The 25290-nt window shown below is 35.9% G+C and overlaps 1 protein-coding gene across 1 annotated transcript in view; it reads left to right on the forward strand.

The window, feature by feature from the left end:
• Positions 1 to 25290, forward strand: part of LOC141338149 (glutamate receptor-interacting protein 2-like) — a 198608-nt gene that overhangs the window by 106610 nt on the left and 66708 nt on the right. The window contains exons 2-9 of the mRNA XM_073843707.1: positions 12328 to 12408; positions 14629 to 14761; positions 18324 to 18469; positions 19906 to 19992; positions 20081 to 20156; positions 21200 to 21345; positions 22786 to 22933; positions 24821 to 24990. Of these exons, the coding sequence (XP_073699808.1) occupies positions 12328 to 12408; positions 14629 to 14761; positions 18324 to 18469; positions 19906 to 19992; positions 20081 to 20156; positions 21200 to 21345; positions 22786 to 22933; positions 24821 to 24990 (987 nt within the window). The remainder of the gene's footprint in view (positions 1 to 12327; positions 12409 to 14628; positions 14762 to 18323; positions 18470 to 19905; positions 19993 to 20080; positions 20157 to 21199; positions 21346 to 22785; positions 22934 to 24820; positions 24991 to 25290) is intronic.

Consider the following 25290-nt stretch of genomic DNA (forward strand, 5'->3'; position numbering starts at 1 on the left):
AGCGATAAAACAATTAATTTTTGGCTTGTCATGTGATCTCAAAATGGCTGCCACCATGAGGAGGCCAACTCTGTGCAAAACAAAACTTTTCTTTCCAGCTTTTTCTGATAAAACTGGAATCTTTATCACGTAAGTGTAAACGCTCTTATAAATATTTCATCAAGATACTATATATTTCTGTACTTTTGGTCAAACAAAACCAAAACTCACACCATTAGTTAAAAATAATGAATCTTTCATCAGTAACAACACTTTGAAGTTGTAAAAAACACAATTACAGTGATATTTCACCCATGATTTACTCACCCTCAAACCATTCTAGGTGTATATGACTTTCTTCTTTTAGACAAATATTTTAGAGTAATATTAAACATGTCCTGGGCTCTTCCAAGCTTTGTAATGGTAATGAATGGCTGTTGAGATTTTAAAGCCCCAAAAAATGCATCTATCCATTATAAAAAGTACTCCACACGGCTCCGGGTGGTTAATAAATGTCTTCTGAAGTGAATTGATGTGTTTGTGTAAGAAAAATATCCATTTTTAAAACTTTATAAACTGTAATCTCTATGCACATATCCGTGTACCCGAGTGGCAGTCCACTCTCTTGTGATTCATTTTTTTTTTTTTTTTGGGTGAACTATCCTTTTAATGTACTTGCATTTTAGTGTTATTATTTATAAAACATTTTCATTTTGCGAAAGTGCGTGCAAACAGCGAGCCCAACATTTGATTGAGCCCAGTGATGCTGAATACCAATGATAACTGCAATCAAATAATCCATCTTTAAGCGCCTCAGTCCACTTGAACAAACAACGATTATGCCAAAAGCCACCTTTCTCCACCGCCCACACAATGGTTTGACACAACTTCTAATGTGGAAGAGCACAGTGTCCTCCTTCGCTGTCTTTCCTGTGACTAATCTCCCATTTACATCGCTGGCATTTTCAAACCGCTCATTATACTAATTGTGCCTTGTTTGTCCAGATGCTGCTTTGCTTGTTGCGTTGAGTTATTCAGAGGAAAGTGAGTTATGACGATAGAAGGTGGACTAGGTGTAATTATATGTTTTCGAAGTATAACTCTTTAAATAATAATGGGCGTAATCATGGCATATTTGTAGCGCTGTGAATTGCTTCGCAACTGTGGCAAGTAATGACAAGCTTGATGTAAAAAGACAAAGCGAGTGTTAAACGTGCCTTGAATTAGAACTCTGTGTCTCACTCGAAAACCTCAGGGAGAATGATCTATAATTCTTTGCTCAATTAATAACCTGTCTTTAGAAAAAGAAACTCCTGGTGAATATGAAAGAAGCTTTGTGTCAAGGATACAGTGTTCATGGATCTGTGTAATTTTCAGGAATTAATACATTTGGTACTAGCAATGTGTCTTAGTCCTTTCAAGTCCTGGACAGATGTTGTTAACACCACAGGGGTTTGCTTGGACCTCTCCAGCCATCCACTATGTCCTCATGACAGGTTGTTAGCCGTCCGTTTAAATTTGCTGTGAATTATGGTCATGTCCCGAGGGTGGGAATGTATTACATCTCCTGTGGTGCTCGGGAGACAGCCAGAAGGAAGGTTCAGGGGTTAACATGCTGAAATTTGTTCCCTGTTAAACTTCCTACACCCCCGTTGTCAGACGAATAGCGCGAGCTGTCTGACACCACCTTATACCAGTCTAGGAAAGGGAAAAACATGCATCTCCCTCTTTGTCAGGGCAATTTAGACTGTTCTCTTGGAGATTTACAACAGCATTACATCCTGTCACATCAAATAGGTCCCAGCAATTCTTGAAATATGGGAGAAAACATGTCCTGCAATTTTACCTGCTATTAGTTTTGAAGACTTTTCCACTCAATCTCCAGAACTAACGCAAACATAGATACTTTTAAGTGTGTTCAACAGATTAGTCCAAAGTAATATCATAAACTTTTGTTTTTGTAGTTCTCTAGCCTGTTTTGTCCTGTTATCAAAGAAGCAGTGATTTAATTAATATAAATAGGAAGCTACAAGAAGTTCCTTTACCACCCAGATAGACCAAGATGTCTGTTAAAGATCTCTTGATCTGGAAAGCATCTGCTGTGTAGAGACGTCTGGCAGGTGTCTTAAGATGTCAGTTTTACATACATTCTAAATCATAAACATCTTAAAGACATCTAATAGACGTCTATTTAACATCTGATAAGAAATGTCCAATAGACGTATTGCAGATGAGCAAACTACGTCTTGCAGATGTAAATGCAGACGTCTTCCAGATGTACGTGTGCTATCCAGGTAGCATCGCAGTTGATTCTGGTCCCTGATAGCACACATACATCTGGGAGACATCTATTTGATGTCTGCATTTACATCTGGAAGACATGTTTTTTTAGAGCGTTTGCTTATCTGCAATACGTCTATTGGATGTTACCTATCAGATGTCAAATAGACGTCTATTAGATGTCTTTAAGATGTTTATGATTTAGATTGTATGTAAAACTGACATCTTTCAGACATCTGTTAGATGTTTGTACACAGCAGATGCTTTCCAGATCAAGAGATCTTTAACAGACAACTTGCAGACGTATGTGTGCTATCTGGGAGTAAGGTTTGATGTTAGCATATTGCTAAACTAATGACTCAGTCCTCTAATATGCAAAGCATGAACACATATTGAGTAAATTGATGCAAATGGGTTCTGGGTTAAAATGATGCCAAGCTACCAATGTGATACAATTCTATGACCCTTATAAAACTTAACCATGGTCTTATTATAGTAAAAATGTAGTAAGCATGGTTTTTGGCAGAATGATTACCATTTATACAACCACAGTTTTACTACAAACCATTTTAAAAATGAACCATGGTTTTACTACAAATAAATAAATAAATAAATAAATAGTTACTGGAGTTAAACCATGGTAACCTCAATTTAACCTTGGTTAAGCGTCCTCTTATTTAACGCATAATTGTTTCCAGTATGGTTTGGTGTTAGCATGCTGCTAAGCTAACAACATAGTACTCTAGAGAGCATAAAATGCCTAGCTGACAGAAATATCAAGCAAAATTGTTTGTTTGCTGCCACTTTTCAGTTTTGCGCCGTCCACCATATTGGATGTACATTTTCTCTAACCTTGTCTACATCCTGGGATAGACTATAATCTAAACATAAAATCATAAGGTTGCCACCTACATTTTGAAATGGTGACCTGTCAAATGTTGTCTTGGTAGGCAGCACAATCTAAAATCTTCACTTTTCCTCACTGCAATGCTAATTAGCATGCTTGCTTTGAAAGTCATCCTATTTGTTTAGTCCAAAGCACGTCCGATGCATATTTAAAAGGAACAGCTGTGCACACATGAAAGGACGTGATTGGCAGCTGTGAGGCTTAATGGTGTACTTTAAAGTACTGGTTTGGGTTAATGTACCTGTAAATATTGCTAAGCGCGATTGCATTACATTAAACAAATGGATATTTAAAACAAAACGGTGGCAGGTTGAGTGCTTTCAAAGGCAATTAACCCTTTTGCCAAAAACCCTTCCATCAACATTTAGGCTTTCGGAAAGCCTCAAGAACATAATAACGACAAGGTTTGGATCATTACCCAATTGCAACTGAGTAAGCACTTATTCAAGAAACATCTCTCAGGAATGCTGAACTTAAAATGACCCAACTCCCTAAACCCAAATCGGTCTGAAAAGCTTCCAGTCCCGGTACATTCATGCTCAAGAACCCTAAAAAATTCCACACATCGCCCCATGGTGTCAACATGCATAATGACAATGTCACGTGGTGCCGCTCGCAGGGCAACCTGCATTGGTGTTTGTGCAGACGTGCTTTGATCTAAAATTCTGGTTCCTATTTACCTCCGCATGGTTTCAAAGAATATTAATTTCGGAGGCCGAGACATAAGAGTGGTGAAACCTCACTGCTATGATGTTCCCAAACACACGCCCCCACCGGTATGGTTTCAGCTTCCAGAGAGCGTCTCTGAGGGAGACCCTGGATGATTACAGTAGTTAGTGTGACAGTGTTTTAAAAGCCTTTTCCACGTTTAAACAACTGCTGCAATTTCATAGTCATGACATATATACGGGTGTTAGCAGTCAGATTTTTCTTTTCTCTTCTAAATTATATCCTTGGCCTTTGAGTGTTGTCATTTAGAATGTGAACTTTATTCGATGCTCATGTCCAGTGTAGATGTGGTGTAACTGTAGGTTGTTTCTGGTTGCCAATCAATCTTGAAACTCAAGGCTTGAATTTTTTTAACTCTATGTGAATGGCCCCTTGTTTGTTTTGCACCAAAGAGTTTCCTTTTATCACTCGCTGTGTTTCCATCACCCGGTTTTTATGCACATTTTGAAGTATCTCATTAGAAACGAGTGAAGTAAACACTAAATTTCGAAAGAAAATCCCTTCATTTTTTGACTGGTGCGAATAATGGGTGATGGAAACATTCAGCGACTTGGAAAGACTTGGAAAAGCATAACCTGACTAACCAGCGAACCGATCTTGTTGCACAGCATTTCAAATATTTTTATGATCATTCTTAAATGCCCGAGCAAAGTCGTCAAAGTATTTGTTTATAGTCGCCTCCAGAAACCATCTTACATGACTCCCAGACAGCAGGCATCCACCTCCAAAAAGTAATGACCACATTTATTGTGTTTCATCTGGTTGTAAATGTATTATATATATATGAACATGAATATATTCAGTGGCTTCTCCTACATTGCTTAGTGATATATAGTGCCAGTTTATCAGGAAGTGATGATTTTTTTCTCTTTGACTAGGATGGAAATGGTGCTTATTTGCAAATGTTTAATGCAATATTCCAGTTTTGCGCATAAGTTAAATTAGCAACTTCGGATGGAAACCAATGCCAATCGATGTCAAACGTGGTTCAAAAGAACATTTAATTTTGGAAGCCGGGACCATTTGCAGTTAATTTGCTCACCATCCGAGATGTAGGTGACTTTTTTCTTCATAAGAACAACAGTAAAGACGTGTTTAGCTGAAACCGTTGCTCTTGTGATGCATGGCTACCAGCACTTTGAAATTCAAAAAAGCATATCAGGCAACACAAAATTAACACCCATGGCTCCTGTTGATATATTGAGGTCTTATGAAGTGAAACAATCAGCTTGTGCAAGAAACTGCCCACTACCCTGCTGAAAAAAAACAAAAACAAAAAAACAGCTACAATCACCATAAGCTGGTTGGCTGCTTTTAGCTGGTCATCCAGCTTAGTCAGAACTGGTCAGCAGGCTGGTTTTAAAAGGGTTTTGACCACTTCTGTAGCTGGTCAGGCTGGTCTTAGATGGTCAGGCTGGGAGACCGGCTGGCCAACCAATTAAAACCAGCTTGACCAGCTAAAACCAGTCACCAGTTTAGGCTGGTTTTAGCTGTTTTCTTTCCTTGAAGGGTATTTACAAAGTTACCTGCAATCCAGAGCCTTAGGCAAACAACAAAGTCCAAACTGGTTCTTTCATACAGTCTGTTTCAATGAATTGGTTCAAACAACCGAGTCACCAGATCGCTTACATAGCCATTGAACAGCGTCTTGTACAGTATAAGCAAATGTCTTCGTCAACTCACCTTTTTACATAAACCATGAGAAACCTTTAAAAAACTTAATTTTACACCTTCATTCAAGTGCTAGGTTCATCTGTCTTCAGTCTGAGTCTGAACTGTTTCCTCAGTTGAGTGACTGATGGTAGTCCTGGAGCACTGAATGACTTGGCAAAAACCAGCATCCTAAGATCATATTGATTTTTTGAGTTGGAGTGACTGTCTGAAAGTGAGTTTTGATTGAGTAACTTGTAGATCTGTGCTGCTCAAGCCATGAAGTTTTTCAGACAGTTCAGTCCGTTTAGGTAAACTGTTTCATCCAGGTCACTAAAAAGAACCGGTTCAAAAGAATGATTCGTTCATGAACAAGACATCACTCTGGGCTGTTTGCTTGAGGCTGTAGATTACAGGTAATAATGTTATTAATGTAAATAATGTTTACTTTTTTGCACAGACCGATTGTTTCACTTCACAAGACCTCAATATATTGTCAGGATTTAGGGGTTAATTTTATATTGCATGTATATTTTTTAGAGTCTTAAAGTGTTGGTAGCTGCTGACTTGCATTTTATGAATCAACAAGGACCACAATTCATTTTTGGTCAATTATTCCTCATTTTTTTATTGCAACAATGAGTTCTAAATGGCTTCTTCTGTTAGTTTTGTTCCAAAGTTTCCTCGCATCGTTGATCAGCCAAGAAGATGACGTCATGTGATCAATTGTACGAGAAAGCCTTTGTATGTAAATGTGGTTGAGGATGTGCATTGAGTTTCCAAGATTAGTTACTATTGCATGTGTGCGTTTTGTTGCTTTTTCTTGGGAAGTTTGAATGTGTGAGGTGTGTGTGTTTGCAATCAGTGCATGTAGCACATATCACCCAAGTTGCAGGTTCCTTTCCTGGGTGAAGCTTCTGGCTGTTTGGTGCTGATAATGGGGAGTAATTACTGGAGGACATGTGGAGTTTAAACAAAGAGAGACTCGAGCTCTCTCAGATTATAGCTACCGTATCTTCAGCTTAATTAGAGCCATTCATTTGAGCAGTTTACTTTAAAAACGATTCGTTAAACGGCGTTCTCGCTGAATAGCCTGCATTCACAATAGTCTTTGAATACAACAGTAGGTGGATCATGATGCATATTGTTATAGTAATTTAGTATTGTGTTCTATAATGAGAATGTATTAGTAGTGTTTGCTAATGCAAGCATGACTAATATTATAGCTCATACCCATTTTATTTTATTTTATTTTATGCTTCAGATTTCATTCCAGGTTCTTGAGGTTAAGCAAAGATTATTTTATTTTATTCACCTATTTTAGTGCAGTGGCACTTCGGTGCATGACAAAAACAGATGACTCGGTGCTTTGCGAGCTAGGTACTCGTCACAGCTAAATCGCTTCCTTTGATAGGTGACTCGTGAAGGTTTCCAAAACCCTCGAGCGAGCGGATTAGACGAATGCTGCTCATCACAGTGAATGCCGATACGCTGGAGTTTTCTGCCGGCTGGGAGGGAGTTTCGTTGGTTTGGTCTTGTGCTAGAGCTGGAGGCTAATCCCACCGTTGAGCCCTGTCAGTAATAGCTTTCACAAATACAACAATAAACACTTTAGATTGCTCCCCGCAGACTGTCCTCGCATTCTCATGAAGGCATGTACATTTTTTAGCACTTGTCTGGTCTCATTCTGTCCTCCTTTGGCGAGTGGCACAAGGTATTTAATTCCGTTTTTATTTGGTTTGGTCACACAACATGTCACACGAGGGAATTCACGACTGCAGGAGCTTGAATGTATTACTGCATCATGTCCTAATGATGTTGTGTTTTGAGGCGTGCAGTTCAGCGAAAAACAGTCAAAGTCAAAACAGAACAGGCTTAGCTGAATGATGGTATTTAGTTGTGTTTTCTAAGGCTTAAGTGTTAAATTTTGGCACACAACTATTTGTAAAAAAAAATATAGAAGAGACTGACATTATAAAAGGTAATAAAACAATCTAGAGATCTGAATATAAATGAGATTTGAGGGTTGGCTTCTTCAACGTGCACAATTAAGCATAAAAGCAGTGAGCTAAGCATGCTAAAAACTCCCTAGAAACCTGTAAAAAAGTATAGTATTGTGCTAATCATGCTAAACACTCTCCAGAAACCTATAAAAGCGGTATAGTAATGTGCTAATCATACCAAAACAACCCTACAGAAACCCATAAAAGCAGTATAGTAATGTGCTAATTATGCTAGAACTCTTCACAAACCCATAAAAGTAGTATTGTAATGTGTTAATCATGCAAAACTCCATTGGAAACCCATAAAACTGTGCTAATCATGGTAAAAATGAATCGGAAACCCATAAAAGCAGTAATATGCTAATCATGCTAAAACACTGTTATAATGCTAAAACGATCCAAAAACCACAAAAGCAGTAATGTGTTAATAATGTGTTAATAAAAAAGAAAAAAGAAAAAAAAAAGAAAACCATAAAAGCATTATAGTAGTTTGTTAATCATGATAAAACTCCTCAGAAACCCAAATCAATATAGTAATCATGCTCAAAAATCTTCAGAAAGCCATAAAAGCAAGGTAGTAATGTGCTAATCATGCTAAAACCCATCGGAAACCCATACAATAGTGGTAATCATGCTAATAACCCATCGGGAACCCATAAAATAGTGCTAATCATGCTGAAATCTAAAAGCAGTAATATGTTAATCATGCTAAAACAATGCTAATCATACTCAGAAACCCATGAAAGCAATAATGTGCTAATAATGCTAAAAACCCAGAAAGCCATAACAGCATTGCAGAAATGTGTTAATCATGCTAAAAGGTGCTGAATAACTAATAAAACCAGTATAGTAATGTGCTAATAATGCTAAAACACCTCAGCGACTCATAAAACAGTGCTAATCATGCTAAAAACTCTCCAGAAACCCATGAAAGTAGTAATGTGCTAATCATGCTAAAACCCCTTGGAAACCCATAAAACAGTGATGTGCTAATCATGCTAAAAACTCTTCAGAAACCCATAAAAGTAGTATAGCATTGCGTTAATCATGCTAAAAGCCCTCAGCAAACCACAAAACAGTCAAATAATGTGCTAATCATGCTAAAACCTGTCAGAAAACCATAAAAACAGTAATAGGCTAAAACCCCTATAGAACACATTTACAATATGCTAAATCCCTCAGAGACCCATAAAACTGTGCTAATCATGCTAAAACCCACCAGAAACCTTAAAAAGTGCTAATCATGCAAAACTCTCCAGAAACCCATAAAAGTAGTATAGCACTAATCTTGCTAAAAATCATCGGAAGCCCATAAAACAGTAATGTGCTAATTATGCTAAAAACTAATCAGAAAACCATAAAAGAAGTAATGTGCTAAATGTTAATCATGCTACAAATCCCTCAGAAAACCATCAGAAAAGCAGTAATCGTCTAAAACTCCCATCAGAACACCTTTACAATATGCTAAATAATTAATCAATTCCTGAAAGCAGTACCTGAGATCATCATTGCCAGAGTATACTGTTGTTTCAGCTGCAATGTTTTAGAAATAGTAGTTTCTTACAGCATAATAACATGCTAAAACCCATTAGAACTCCCAAACAGCTAACAGCAAGAAGCTAGTCATGTTAGAAACCCTCAGAAAATAACAACCACATACAAATATGCTAAACAAGCTAAAGCTCCTCAGAACACCCTAACAAAAGCCTAACAACATGCAGAAACCTATCAGAACGTGCAAACAACCATGTAGCAATGTGCTAATCATGCTAAAACCCCTTTAGAACATCCAACACACATTTTTTTCTTATCTGCTATATGCCTATAGAACGCTTCCTATAAGTTTAGCTCCACACTCTGAAAAAATTAAACATCTATATTGTAACATGTTATTGTAACAAGCTGATATTGTTTGGTTTACTAAATAGGTTGCTCTTCTTTTCAATAATGATTTCATTTTGAAGAAAACTTGTTACAAGGTTGTATCATGATCAGTTGAGAAGTAGAAGTTTCTGGCCTTCACTGTAAAAAATTTGCTGTAGTTCTGCAGCTGGTTGCCAGTAACTTACTGTAGATTTTTAATTTATGTTATTTACTGGCAACAGTTTGTTCAAAGTTAAATGAACATTAAACATTAACAAGTCTTTGTCTTTACAGAATAAAACTATAAAATAACAACCTACTGCAAAGCATTCTGGGAACCAGAAACCTTCATCAACCTTTTTCTGTTTTTTTTTCCTTCAGATTTTGGTTCCCAGAATGCTTTGCATGAGGCTGTTATTTTAGTTTTATTCTGTAAAGATAAAGACTTGTTAATGTTTAATGTTCAATTAACTTTGAACAAACTGTTGCCAGTAAATAGCATAAATTAAAATCTACAGTAAGTTACTGGCAACCAGCTGCCAGTAATACTGTAATTTCTACAGATTTTGTTTACAGTGTTCATATCAGCTTGCACTATGTATTATGGACAAGCATCTGCTATCAAGTAATAAGAAAATATTGTAACTGCCGCTGGAACACTTTTATCTCCTGACAACAAACCCTTACCGCCTCACGCAGCATAATTCCAGTCAGGCGATGGTATCTTAGATGCTGCCAGATTCTTCATTCACTGCAGGTTCCCTTCATCGTAATGAACTTGTGAGTTTCTGTTTGTACAATATTACATATTTCACCTCAAAATTAAAGTTTTGTCATCATTTGCTCATCATCATCATTTTAAATCCTGTGACTGACTTTCTTTAGTGAAACAAAAAAGGAGATGTTTAGTAGATTGTTCAAGCTGCACTTTTCAATAAAAATAAAATGATGTATAATATATACATTTAGTGAACTGCATTATTTTTTTAATATTTTCAAACCATATATTTTTTCATGTTGTCCTTTTTGTAGCTTGACAACCCCAGTTGTTTGTTGTGTGCTCTATTTTGAAAATAGCAGCTTGGAAATTCTTTCTTTCTTTCTTTCTTTCTTTCTTTCTTTCTTTCTTTCTTTCTTTCTTTCTTTCTTTCTTTCTTTCTTTCTTTCTTTCTTTCCTTCCTTCCTTCCTTTCTCCCTTCCTTCCTTCCGTTAATGTTTTTTTAATGTTTTTTTATGTAAGCATTTTGTGCTTACGTTTTTGTTGTGGTTTTGGTCCATTTTGTGAGTTTTTGTTGTGTTTATGTAGTTTCATTTTCTGTTTTGTTTTGTCTTTTGCTTTTGATTTTTGTTTGTTTTGCTTGAGGTTTTTTGCTTGTTGTTTTGTGTTATGGTTGTTTTTGTTGTTTTGTTTTGTTTCATTTTGTTTTATTTTGTGTGTTCTGTTTTGTCTTTAGTTTTTGTTGTTTTGTTTATTTTGTTTTTGGGTTTCATTTTGGTTGTGGTTGTGTTTTTGTTTTTTATTTTGTTTTGTTGTGTTGCTTGATTTTGTTTTTGTTCTGTTTCATTTTTGCTTTGTTGTGTGTTTTGCTTTGGTTGTTTTTGCTTGATTTGTTTGTTTTGTCTTTTGTTTTGTTTCATTTCATTTAATTTTGTTTTGTCTTTTGTTTTGTTTCATTTCATTTAATTTTGTTTTGTCTTGTTTTGTTTCATTTTGTAGTTTTTTGTGTTTGTTTTGGTTGTGTGTTTTTTGTTTTTGTTATTTTGTTTCAGTTTGTGTTTTTTGTTTTGGTTAAGTTTTTAATTGTGTCTTTTATTTTTGTTGTTTTGTTTCATTACGTTTTTTATTTTGTGTGTTTTGGTTGTTTTTCATTTGTCTTTTGTTTATGTTGTTTTGTTTCATTTTTTATTGTTGTTTTGTTTTTTGTTTTTGTTTTTTGCTTAATTTTGTGTTTTGTTTTGGTTGTGTGTTTTGTTTTGTTTCGTTTTATTTCATTTCATTTTGTTTTTTTTTGTTTTGTTTCTGTTTTTTTATTATTATTTTTATTATTATCTATGTTGGTGTCCCCTGCACACCTAAAGAACTCTATGCAACTAAAATATTATGTCTCCCGCTTATAAATATCCCAGAAAAAATAAAGTTATACTAGTTTGGATTGACATATGAGGGGGAGTATTTTTAGATGAAGTATTCCTTAAAGACTTTTCTTTGATTTAAAGGAAACTCACAAGCAAAAGTGTATGAGCTTATTAGTATCATCATAACAATGGTGGCAACAGGTGTTACCTTCTTTCAGCTGAATACATTAATAGTGTTTGTCCTGCTGGCGTGAAAAGATGAAGTGAATTGTGCCAAGCGTAAGGAAGCTCCAGAGACGCTAAGCTCTGATGAGCCCAGCGCACAAGGGGAAAATCCTAATTTATGTAGAAACTTTGAATAAATTAAAACTATGCTGCTCATGAATATTTTATCCACTCCAAATGAAGCAAGTGCGCTCAGGCATTCGGCTTGACAGAAAACAATCCGAAAGACGTTTGTCACACAAATGTTTCCTATGAAGAATGATTGTGTTTTTGTGATTATTACTGTCAATAGATGACAGAAGTTCTCATTAGCATGTCTCTGGATGCTAATACTCAGTGCAGTCAAAGAGACACAGTTCATCTGTCTATAAATGCAGAGATGATAGAGGTGATAGAGAGAGAGAGATTATGATTAACATATAATAACTAAACTATAAATAAATATAATATGAAATATAACCCATACAGGTTATGTGGGATTCACTCACCAGTAGTGTTTTAAATAAAAGAACATAATTTCTTTGACAGCAGCTGGCGTAATTTTTCACAGTCACATTTACGGTGGACTGTTCTCTCTGAGGTCTTTTAATTGATTGCATGTCTCTCGCCCTGCAGATGATGGGCCGTACTCTAAGGGGAACAAGGACTCGACGGGGCCAGACAACTCGCTCACATCCAGAAGACAAAGCATCCCAGGTACGCCTGACTCTCTTTCTGTGCCGTCTGTTTGTGCCCACACAAATCCTCCCAGCAAGAGCTAGTCGCTCCGCTCCTTCAGCATCTTTTGATCTTGGGGATCGTGTCTGTCTCTCCCCATTGGGGATGTTTGAGTTCTTCTTGCCACATTGGTTTGGATGGCTGTTTGAGATGGAGAACACTGGGGGTTTGAGGGGGTTTTTACAGCTTTATCCAGATGTTTCCTGCGGTTCTCGAGAAGTGTCTGAGTCATTCTGCTTGCTGCAAGCACTTGCTGATCCAAGACCTCTTTCTTCTTTAAAACTAATTGGATTAGCTGAGTCAACTCAAAGTGTGACTTTGGAAAAGTTTCAAAATGACGTCTTAAAAGCAGAACAGAATTTTTCAAAGGTTATGTTACTTCTGACTTTATTATATGACTATATTTTAATTTCATTTAACCATTTTTTTTTTCTTTTTCCTAATTTTTTTTTAAATTAAACTTACTGTAACTTTTCATACATGCATATTCATACAAAAACTAATACTTGAGGATAAATAATTTTTAAATTGATTTTTGGAGAAAGAAATATCTTATGTTTTCTATTTAAATATATTTTAATTTCATTATTGTTACTGTTATTCTCCTTTATCAGGGTTGCCAGGCCTGAGTAACAAAAATCCCAAAAGTTGCCAAATGACAATATCCCAAATATCAAAACTCATACCTACAGTTGATATTTTACAGTGACTAGGGGTGTTTCCATTACAGATTTGTGCAAAACATTGGTGATATTTTATAAATGTTGATTAAAAAGTATTGCGAAATGACGGCGTTTCCATTAGCCCATGTTATGTGACTAAAACTTAATTTTTTCATCTCACGATAAGTCATGGCAACAGATTTTTGTGGGATTTTGGCAATATTTAATCAAATGTGACCTGTAAATGCGAATAAAAAAAAGTTTACATTGCTGTTTTGCGAAATTTTCCTTTTTCGAATTGCCTGAAAAACCACCTCATGCGAGCACAAAAACTTTTTTTGCAATATATGGGAGTTTTTGCACAATCGACACGTTTGCATTAGGCATATTTTCAATTTTCTGTTTCATTTTGCGCAAATTAAGGGGTAATGAAAATGTAGCTAAAAATCTGTTGCCATGACTTATCGCGAGAAGAAAAAAATAAGTTTTAGTCGCATAACATCGATTAATGAAAACGCTGTCATTTCGTAATACTTTTTAATCAACCTTTATAAAATTTCGACAAAGTTTTGCCCAAATTTGTAATGGAAACATGCCTACTGTCACATGTATGTTCTGTTTTGGTTTAGTTTCTGTTTGCCCTTATTTGGTTCTGTTCCTTTTCTCATTACTCAATCATTAATTAGCCCCACACCTGTTTCTGTTCTCCCTGATTACATTCCTGTGTTTATAAGCCTGGTGTTTTCCTCAGTTCTGTTGTCTTGCGTTAATGTTATGGTGTTTTATTGTTACTTCTACGTTTCTGCTTGATTTAAAGTCTTTATTTTGAATTATATCTTCTCCTGGTTCTTCGTCCCCTTCCAGCCCATTATAGACATGGCATTTTCACTGTCCCACAATATAAAAATAAATATAATTAATATTATATTTATTAATATTAATTGTATAATATAATATAATATAATATAATATAATATAATGTTACCAAAATGTAACATATTGGCAGATTCTTAACTGATATTACAGGAAGTTTGAATAGACTAGCTGAATAGCTGATTGTGTGCGAATGGTCCATTGCATTTTTACTTGAGGAAAAGATTGTAGTTCCAATCTGTTCACATTTAAACCCACACAGGCATTGGCATGATTAGATTAGACTCTGTGAGAGATTTTGTGACACAGTTGGATTCCAGAGAAAAGTGTAGCATCCCAATTTCTGCTCCACTACTGGCTTGTGATAGATGTTTTCTTTCATGTGCCTCTTGGTTTGGCTTTTCTGTTTAAGAATTCATATAGTCACAGCATGAATTGAAGATTAGTGTAAGTTAGTTGCGGTGTAACATTTTAAAACAATCTGGAGCATTCGTGACATTGAGAATTCATAACATTTCTCATCTTTAGTTAGATGGGAGTAAATGCAGCTCATTTGCATATTCAATATAATATCTGAGACCATCTGATGATGAGAGGATGAGAGTTGCTTCCGAATTTTGTGTCTTATGTGTGTGTGTTTGTCTGTTGTGATTCTGGCATGAAGAGCTGCGTGGGGTTACGCTGGTTGAGCTGATTAAGAAGGAAGGAAGCACTTTAGGTCTCACCATCTCGGGCGGCACAGATAAGGACGGCAAACCACGCGTCTCCAACCTGCGACCGGGCGGACTGGCGGCTAGGTGAGCACTGGAGCTGAAATCAAACATTCATCCTCATTAACTGTATCAGCCAGTCACAGAATGACAACGTGGTCATCTGACATCTCAGAAAAACACCAAAGCAAACAAAATAGCTTAGGCTGCAGTTAGCAGGTAGCTAGCTATAAGCTAAATATATCAACAATTCAAGTACCTTTAGTTAACTTGCTCAGCAAGATTCAAACTCTTAAGGTCATTGCACACTAAGTCCGATTTTTTTTTTTTGTCCGCAATTTTGCATGTAACAAAATAAATATGACCTCATGTTGTGTCAATCACATTTACACACTGCCTCTGAAATATACAGTATGTCACAATAGTGAGTACAACCCTCACATTTCAGAAATCTCTCAAGGGACATTACTATAGAAATGAAACTTGGATATATTTTAGAGTAGTCAATGTGCAGCTTGTATAGCAGTATATTTATTGTACCCTGAAAATTACTCAACATACAGCCCTTATTGTTAAAATAGCTGGCATCAAAAGTGAGGATGTTCAACATGGCATCTCATGGCAAAGAACTCTCAGAGGATTTGAGAATTAGAATTGTTGCTCCCAACAAAGATGGCCAAGACTATTAGAGGTTCAGTAACACCCTGAAACCGAGTTACATTACAGTGGTCAGGGTCATACCAAGGTTTTTCCCTGATGGGTTTCATTCGAAACTTGCAGCTCTTGCAAGGGTCAATCGACAAAGTCGAGCACTCGTCAGGTGCAGAACCTGGTTTCAAAAAACAGATGCATGAGTGCTGCCAGCATTGCTTTAAAGCAGTGGTGTCAAACTTAGTTTCCAGTAGCAGCCCTGCAGAGTTTTGTTCCAACCTTGCTCAATTAAGCCTGAAGGACTTGATTAGTTGGATCAGGTGTGTTTAATTAGGGTTGCATCCAAACTCTGCAGGGCCTCCAGGACCAGAGTTCGACACCCCTGCTTTAAAGGTTGCAGAAGTAGAAGGTCAGCTTGTCAGTGCTCAGACCATACGCCGCACACTGCAACAAGTCGGTTTGCATAGACGTCGTCCTAGAAGAAAGCCTCATCTGAAGCCTGGTCACAATAAAGCCTGCAAACAGTTTGCTGAAGACAACCTGTCCAAAAGCATGAATTACTGGAACCATGTCCTGTGGTCTGGTAAGACTATAAGATAAACTTGTTTGGCTCAGATGGTGTCTAGCATGTGTGGCGATGCCCTGGTGAGGAGTACCAAGAAAATTGTGTCTTGCCTACAGTCAAACATGGTGGTGATAGCATCATGGTCTGGGGCTGCATGAGTGCTGCTGGTACTGGAGAGCTGCAGTTCATTGCGGGAAACATGGATTCCATTATGCACTGTAAATTCTGAAGCAGAATATGATGCCTTCCCTCCAGAAACTAGGCTGAACAGCAGTTTTCCAACATGATAAAGATCCCAAACGCACCACCAAGATGACAACTGCCTTGCTGAGGAAGCTGAAGGTGATGGGGTGGCCAAATATGTCTCCAGACCTGAACCCTATTAAGAACCTGTGGGGCATCCTCAAGCATAAGGTGGAGAAGCACCATGTGTCTAACATCCAGCAGCTCTGTGAGTAGTGGAAGAGGATCCCAGCAACAACCTGTGCAGCTCTGGTCAATTCCATGCCCAGGATGATTAAGGCAGTGCCAGATAACAATGGTGCTAGGGTAAGGGTGTACTCACTTTTGTTGCCAGCTATTTTGACAATAATGGCTGCATGTTGAGTAATTTTCAGGGCACAATACATCTATACTACTATACAAGCTGCACATTGACTACTCTAAAATATATCCAGGTTTCATTTCTATAGTATTGTCCCTTGAGAAGATATACTAAAATGGTTGCTGAAATGTGTGGGTTGTACTCACTTTTGTGAGATACTGTACATGTAGCTTTGTTACTTAACATTAGCATTACTATTTTTGTGTTACTGATGTCCCTGCTGAAGGTATGTCCTCCCTAGGTATGTTTTGGTGCTGGGATGCTGGTTTTAGCTGGTTTATGCTGTTCCTTTGCTTATTAATACTGGTCCTTTGCTGGTTTATACTGGTCATGTTCCTGGTCAAGTACCAGCATAAACCAGCAATAAACCAGCAAAGGACCAGCATAAACCAGCAAAGGACCAGCAAAGGACCAGCAAAGGACCAGCATTAACCAGCAAAGGACCAGCATAAACCAGCAATAAACCAGCAAAGGACCAGCATAAACCAGCAAAGGACCAGCATTAACCAGCAAAGGACCAGCATAAACCAGCAAAGGACCAGCATTAACCAGCAAAGGACCAGCATAAACCAGCAATAAACCAGCATTAACCAGCAAAGGACCAGCATTAACCAGCAATGGACCAGCATAAACCAGCAATAAACCAGCAAAGGACCAGCATAAACCAGCAAAGGACCAGCATTAACCAGCAATAAACCAGCAAAGGACCAGCATAAACCAGCAAAGGACCAGCATAAACCAGCAATAAACCAGCATTAACCAGCAAAGGACCAGCATTAACCAGCAATGGACCAGCATAAACCAGCAATAAACCAGCAAAGGACCAGCATAAACCAGCAAAGGACCAGCATTAACCAGCAAAGGACCAGCATAAACCAGCAAAGACTGGCATAAACCAGCTAAAACCAGCATCCCAGCACCAAAAAATACCTAACCAGCATATGCAGTTTTTTTTTTCAGCAGGGGTAGAAAATAGAATTGGCTTCAAATGTTTATGCTATTAGCTAGCTATAAGTTACACATAGCAACAAATTAACTAGCTATAGCTAACTTGCTTAGCAAGATTCAAATGGTTCTTCTGCCATTACAGTAGCTGACCTGAAAGTGAAAACTGACCACAGAAGCACTTAATTTATGCTAATGTTCGCAAATGTAGCAACAGATGTTACATTGTTACTTACTTAAAATTAGCATCTGTCGCATTACAATACATTTTGGTCATTACATTTCTTTTTCCTTATACTCACTTTTGAATAAACTAAATTTAGTGGTGGGAAAGTTTTCCCATCTTTAGTCGTTTCTTCTTTCCTTGTGGCTGGTGTAAGGATGTTATGGTGTGCATCTGGGCTGATGATACATTTTTGTCAGGCATCATTGTGCTAGCTCATGTATGCCCAGAGGACAAAAGGGAATGAATAGCATTCATTTGTCTAATTAGCATCTAAATGAACATATTTATACTCCCTGTGGGGTGTTCAACAACAGATAAGGAGTTCTCACTTTGCATTTACTTTCCATTCAAAACATAATTATGTTTTCTATGTTTTTGACCATTGACAGAAAGCTTTTCTGGACCATCCCACATTATCTTGTTAATTTCTCCATGTTATGCTAACAAAGCTAAGTTTTTCATACATTAGAAAAGCCAACTTTTACATTGTTCAACAAAAACGATGGACCAGTTATTAGCTAAACTGTTTAATGACTACATTTTCAGTAATTACAATATAAAAAAGTCTTGCTGTTGCTAATATTAGGGTTAGGAATTTGAACAAACCCATAATCCTAAGTATTGTTCTGTGTTTGAGTAACATTTTGATGTGTCTCAGGAGTGATCAGCTCAATGTGGGCGACTACATCAAGTCAGTCAATGGCATCAACCTGACCAAGCTGCGTCACGATGAGATCATCAGTTTGTTAAAGAACGTAGGCGAGCGGGTTGTGCTGGAAGTGGAGTATGAACTGCCTTCACCTGGTAGGAAGTTGAGTATTCTGACTTTTGCTTGTCTTGTGGCATGTTCCTATCAATGTAACCCTGGTCTGAACCAATCTCAGACCTTATGAGTGAATATCATTGTGAAAATGTCTTTTTGCATCAGTAAGTGCACTTCAGGTCGTGTATATATAATTATACAAAGTAATGCAAAATGCATGGCTGCATGTTGAAAGCTGCTGTTTATCATTTTTGGATGTTAACATATGTTTTATGCAAACAAATTTATAATATCCCTGCTGAAAAAAAAAAAACAGCTAAAACCAGCCAAGGCTGGTTGACTGGTTTTAGCTGGTCAGCAGGCTGGTTTTAGAGGAGTTTTGTCCAACTTAGCTGGGCAACCTGGTCTTAGCTTGTCAGGCTAGGAAACCACTAGCTAAAACCAGCCTGACCAGCCAGGCTGGGAGACCAGCTTATACCACCTAAGACCAGCCAACCAGCCTAGGCTGGTTTTAGCTGTTTTTTTTTTTTTTTTTTTTTTCAGCAGGTATGTAGCGTCTATAAGTAAGCTAGTCAGTTATTTTCAGTTATCAAACTATTACTTTTTTGGTTTTAGTGGCAGACATAGCAAAATTAGCTTTACTAGCATCATCTTAAAGTACCACATTGTGTACTTGTTGGTAATATTAGCTTACAAATGGCTTACTTATCACAAAAACACATGATCTCCAAAGACTTCATGCAATGGTTTTGACAAATGCAATACCATGATATTAGCGATGGACCAATACATTGCCCAGGGGTGTGTTTCCTGTACAACAATGTAATTTGCTGCTCTGGTACGATGCATAGTTGGAACTATTAACTAGCTAGTCACATTTGTTTTCCAAAACTATAGTATCTTTGTGGCACATCCATTGTCCATTGTATAGGTCAAGAATTGTGTTTCCATCCGAACAACTTTGCAAATGAAACTGTAAGTTCAGGAAACAAATTGTTAAATTATGTAGGTAACGACAGCATTTGCGATGACAGTTGGCAAATACTAACAAGAAATGACTTCTAACCACAAGTCAAGAGCTGACCAAAACATACCTAACCAGCACATGCTGAGTTTTTTTTTCAGCAGGGAAATATGTACAAAATCATTCAAAATCTATCATCAGCCTTGTCTTTGAATATATTTAGCAAAATGCTATTATCTGCATTTTATGTTGACTATTTGCCAACCGTTTCTCGATATTGGCTTAGTCTGGCATGTGTTATGATATATTGCAACCGTTAGCCAGTTTATCTTGTGCATGAGAGATAAATTGTCTAGTTTATAAGCTCAGTGTTTCTGGCTGACCTTCTGCTGAACGTCAGTTAGCATCTGGGTTTATTTATCTGATTGTCCATCAGAACTGGCCATTCGCCCAGTAAAAGGTGCTGATTTAGAGATGCTATTGCCTCTCTTCTGTCCCTGTTGTCCCTCTTAGCTCCAGACAGTACCTCAGGTGTTATTTCCAAGACAATCGAGATCTGTTTGCAGAAAGAGGGCAACAGTTTCGGCTTTGTTATGCGAGGTGAGTTTGGTTTTGTTACCACTCATATACAACACTTTGTTGCAGATTTAACTACAGACTACAGATTTTTAAAAATGTTTTATAATAGGTGGATCCCATGAGGACTGGCACAGGTCTCGTCCTTTGGTGGTCACACATGTCCGACCAGGTGGTCCTGCTGACAGGTAATGCACAACCCAAAATGTAGCATTTGTAGTTTCTGCAAAAAGAGTCATCAAGATAAAGCGAGTAGTATTTAACAGGTCATGTGACCTCAAAATGGCCGCCACCATAAGAACCTACCCAACTAATGTATAATAAAGCAGCTTTTAAAACATATTTGCCAGATAAATTGTGAACAACTTGTGTATGCAACACAGTTCTTGTTGCAGTTATCTTCCATGTTTGGAGATTCATGTCTCAACACACGATTTGCATTTTATCCAAATCCGGAAAGTAGGCCAGGGATTTCCCTCTCAGCTTAGACAGCTAGTTATTATTCTTAGTTTTAGGACTTGAGTGACTCTCTTTCCAACCACTTTTCCCTACTTATATCAGCATCACGCAACCTGCCAAAAGAGAAAAATAAATATATTTGTCTAGAGAGAGAACGTCTTCAATAAGTCGCCTTTGATGTTAAGAGACACAGACTGCTTTGATTGACGAGAGGAAATTGTATGCGTTGTCTTTCCTGAAGGCCCCTAGATGTTTTGTGAAGAAAATATATTGCTCTTAAACAGGTCCTCTCACATCTCACATGAAAAATCTAAAGCATTTTAAAGACAATGACTACATAGGCAGCATATTAAGGCATGTTGCCTTCAAAAATACAAAAAAATGTTTTTGAAAGAAGTTTAAATTTGAGATTTATTATTTAAGTTCAGATTTGTTTGATCAAAAAAGAGTGAAAATATTTGTAATAAATATTTTAAGTAAATATTTTAAAAGCTGAATTTTTAGAAACTATCATTTAAGAAACATTTCTTATTATCACAATAGAAAACAGATGTTCTGTTCAATTTTTTTGTGGAAACTAAAATACTTTTTAGGATACTTTGATGAATAGAATCCGTCTTTACTGTCACTTTTGATCAATTTAATGAATCATTACTGAAAAAAAGTATTGTTTCAAAAAATCTTATTGACCCCAAACTATTTGAACTGTAGTGTATGTGTTAGACATTTCATTGGTAATAAATGTGACTGTTCCGCATGTGTTCTTGTGCAGAGAAGGAACTCTGAAAGCAGGTGATCGGATCTTAAGTGTGGACGGTGTGGTTTTACACAGTGCGACTCTCAGCGATTCTCTTACTGTTTTGACCCAGTGTGGACAGGAAGCCCTGTTCCAGATCGAGTACGACGTCTCCATCATGGGTGAGTTACTTCACAGTTGTGCTTGTTTTATATGTTGACAGAAATAAAAAAATCCCTATTCTATAAAACTTAATATTTGTTGACTAAAATCATAATGTATCTGTTTAAAAATTACTCATTAATGAGTAAATGTGAAATAAATAAATAAAAGTTTTTAATGTTACCATGTTATTACCATGTAATTACTGCATTTACCACTTTTAGTTAATTTTAAAAATTAGGATATATATATATATATATATATATATATATATATATATATATATAATTTTTTTTTTTTTTTTTTTTTGACAGTAATTGTACTCCATACATAGTACACAAAAAAATAACGTAATTTTTTTTTTTTTTTTTTTTATGGTCATATCTGTTAAACAATGATTGCAATAGTCTGTATATAGTATTTGCAAAGTTTTCTTTTTTAAAGAAATAATGTATCTCTTCTGGGTCAAAATGGACCTGAATGCATTTTGGCACTAATTTAGCTTTATAGATAATTTTACAAAAAAGTATTTCTGATATTAATTGTACTCCATACATAGCCAGCCCAAAACTGACACATGTAACTTGAATAAAATGGTAATATCTTTTAAAAAAAATAATGACAAAAATAAATAGAAAGAAAGAACGAAAGAAAATAGATACGTGTATTTTGAGGGTCTTAAAAATTTTGCAAAGTTTCATTTCCTTACTTTTTTTTTTTTTTTTTTTTTTAAATAAATAATGCATCTCTTCTGGGTCAAAATGGACCTGACTGCATTTTGGCACTAATTTAGCTTCATAGATAATTTTACAAAAAAGTATTTATGATATTAATTGTACTTCATACCGGCCCAAAACTGACACATGTAACTGTTAAAAAATAATTGCAAAAATAGAATAGAAAGGTAGAAAGAAAGAAAGAAAGAAAGAAAGAAAGAAAGAAAGAAAGAAAGAAAGAAAGAAAGAAAATGTTGAAAAGTTACTTAAAGCATTTGCAAAGTTACATTCTCTTACCAAAAACTTTACTTTGTTAATTATGTATCTCTTCTAGGTCGAAATGAACCATTATGAGGGTTAATTGAAATACTTTAGCATTTAGAGAGTGCTTGTCCTTTTGTAGACATTTTCCAGAAACACAGCGCTTCTCTCCAGAGATCTCTGCTCTGTTTAACCATCTTCACTACTTCATCTGGATGAACAGCAGGTTGTTGACCTGCAAGAGCAGGGAAACAACCTTCATGCCTTTACCAGTGCTGTTAGGCTCATTTACGCTGACCACAATTAGCATAACACCCACTGTTGTTCTCCTTGTGGAGTTAAAGAGGTCATATCCTAGAAAATAGAGATCTGAAATAAACTTCCGGCTCTCAAAACTTCCTGAAAGACTCTTTATTGAATGTAAGCTGCAGAAATCACAGTGTAACAATGCTTTCCTTGTCTGTTCTTATCACCTGTCCTCAGACTCGGTGACGAACGCTTCAGGTCCTCTGCTGGTGGAGATTGCCAAGGCACCCGGAGCCAGTTTGGGAATCACTCTGACCACTGCCATGCACAGGAACAAACAGGCCATCGTCATCGACAAGATCAAACCCGCCAGTGTGGTGGACAGGTACACACTCAATGAGCCTCATTCATCAAACACCATCACAACAAACTACTGTTCAAATTCTAAAACCACTTTTATGCAATTTTCTTATACAAATTTCTTATACAAGAAACTACCAAAATTGATTATTTTTATTAAAAATGATTATGTCTATTACATAAATTGTTTGAGAAACCATTTATACTCTTAAAAAAAAACTATAATTCATTTTCAAATATAGTAAATTGTTTGCAAAATTGTTCTTTCAGAAATTATGTTCTTTTTATTTAAATTGTTCCAAACCATTCTTAAAGGATGTTAATAAAAAAAGAAGGAAAAAAACTCCATAGATAATTATACAAAAAGTATTTTTGACACTAATTGTACTCCATAGGTAGAGTCCAAAATAACCCAAACACAAAACATGCAGCTTTTTCTAAATGGTTATATCTGTTAAGAAATAATTAGAAAAATCAGGAAAAAAAAAAAAAAAAAAAAAACATTTTTCTGTTATTTTAAATTGTCCACAAAACCATTTTTTTGAAGGAAGTTAATTTAAAAAAAAAAAAAAAAAAACTTAATAGACAATTTTACAAAAAGTATTTTTGACACTAATTGTACTCCATACTGTACATAGCCAAGTCCAAAATGATCCGAACACGGAACATGTAACTTTTTCTAAATGGTTAAGAAATAATTGCGAAAATCAGAAAAAAAAATTGTTCTTTTAGAAATTATTTTCTATTAATTTAAATTGTCCACAAAACCATTTTTTGAAGGAAGTTAATTAAAAAAAAATTATAATAATAATTTTACAAAAGGTATTTTTGACACTAATTGTTCTCCATACTATACATAGCCAAGTCAAAAATGATCCGAACACGGAACATAACTTTTTCTAAATGGTAAAGAAACAATTGTGAAAATCTGAGAAAAAAAAAGTTCTTTCAGAAATAATTTTCTATTAATTTAAATTTTCCACAAAACCATTTTTTGAAGGAAATTAATATAAAAAAAACTCAATAGATAATTTTACAAAAAGTTTTTTTGACACTAATTGTACTCCATACTGTACATAGCCAAGTCCAAAATGATCCGAACACAGAACATGTAACTTTTTCTAAATGGTTAAGAAATAATTGCAAAAATCAGAAAAAAAAATAGTTCTTTCAGAAATTATTTTCTATTCATTTAAATTGTCCACAAAACCATTTTTTGAAGGAAGTTAATTAAAAAAAAAAATAAAATAGATAATTTTACCAAAAGTATTTTTGACACTAATTGTACTCCATACTATACATAGTCAAGTCCAAAATGATCCGAACACGGAACATGTAATTTTTTTCTAAATGGTTAAATAAGGAAAATTTTTAATTAATAAATAATAAAATAACATAAATGTACAAATTATTTGATTCTATTATACTATTTTTATGTAATAATTTTACATACAATTTAGACAGAAATTATTATATTGTAATCTTCATAGTCATTAACTGCACACAGTCACATTTACCATACATTTAAATTATTGAATACAGTTGTACGTAAATCTCTCAGAAATATATAATAGCTAATATATATTTGTTATAGTTATTAAGATGCATGACATTTTCTTGTTTTTGTTTAGCATCAGAATCATAGGATTTATTTCTGGTGAACATGCATTTTATATATTCCTGTTTTTATTATTTTTATTTTAGTTTATATTTATTTTTTATTATTTTAAAGACAATATGAAGCATCTTTCACTATGTAAACATGTATAGCTTCCCAATTTCCACATATTTCTGAGGCAAATAGAGTATTTAGATTCAGATCATCATTATGGTATTTTGGCTGGTTTGTGATGCTGTTCTTGACATGTCCCACATTTATGACAGCTCTAGCAGTTCTCTGTTTCCGTCTCAGGTCCGGAGCGTTACACGTGGGTGATCACATCCTGTCCATAGACGGCACCAGCACAGAGCACTGCTCCGTCCTGGAGGCCACGCAGCTGCTGGCCAGCACGACAGATCAGACCAAACTAGAGATCCTCCCCGCACACCAAACACGCCTGCCCGGGAAACCCCAGGACACTGGTGAGAGACAGGAATGTGTGAAAACTGCTGTGGTTTTCCAGACATGGATTAGGCCTAATCTGAGACGTCTTCAACAGATGGCTCAATCTGATCTTGGAATGGACCTAAACTGTGTCTGGAAATCTGTCTGTGAATGTAACGCAATCATTTTCTCTTGTCTTAAGCATAAACTAAAATTATTGTATTAAGTCTTAATGTGTGTTATTTTACTTAAGTAAATGTATCTTTTATTATGGTTGTGGAGTACCATATAAATGCAATGGTATTTTATCATGGAAATCATTCATGAGCATCATATTA

This window comes from Garra rufa, chromosome 7, assembly GCF_049309525.1.
Source record: "Garra rufa chromosome 7, GarRuf1.0, whole genome shotgun sequence".
In the NCBI taxonomy this organism is placed as follows: Eukaryota; Metazoa; Chordata; class Actinopteri; order Cypriniformes; family Cyprinidae; genus Garra; species Garra rufa.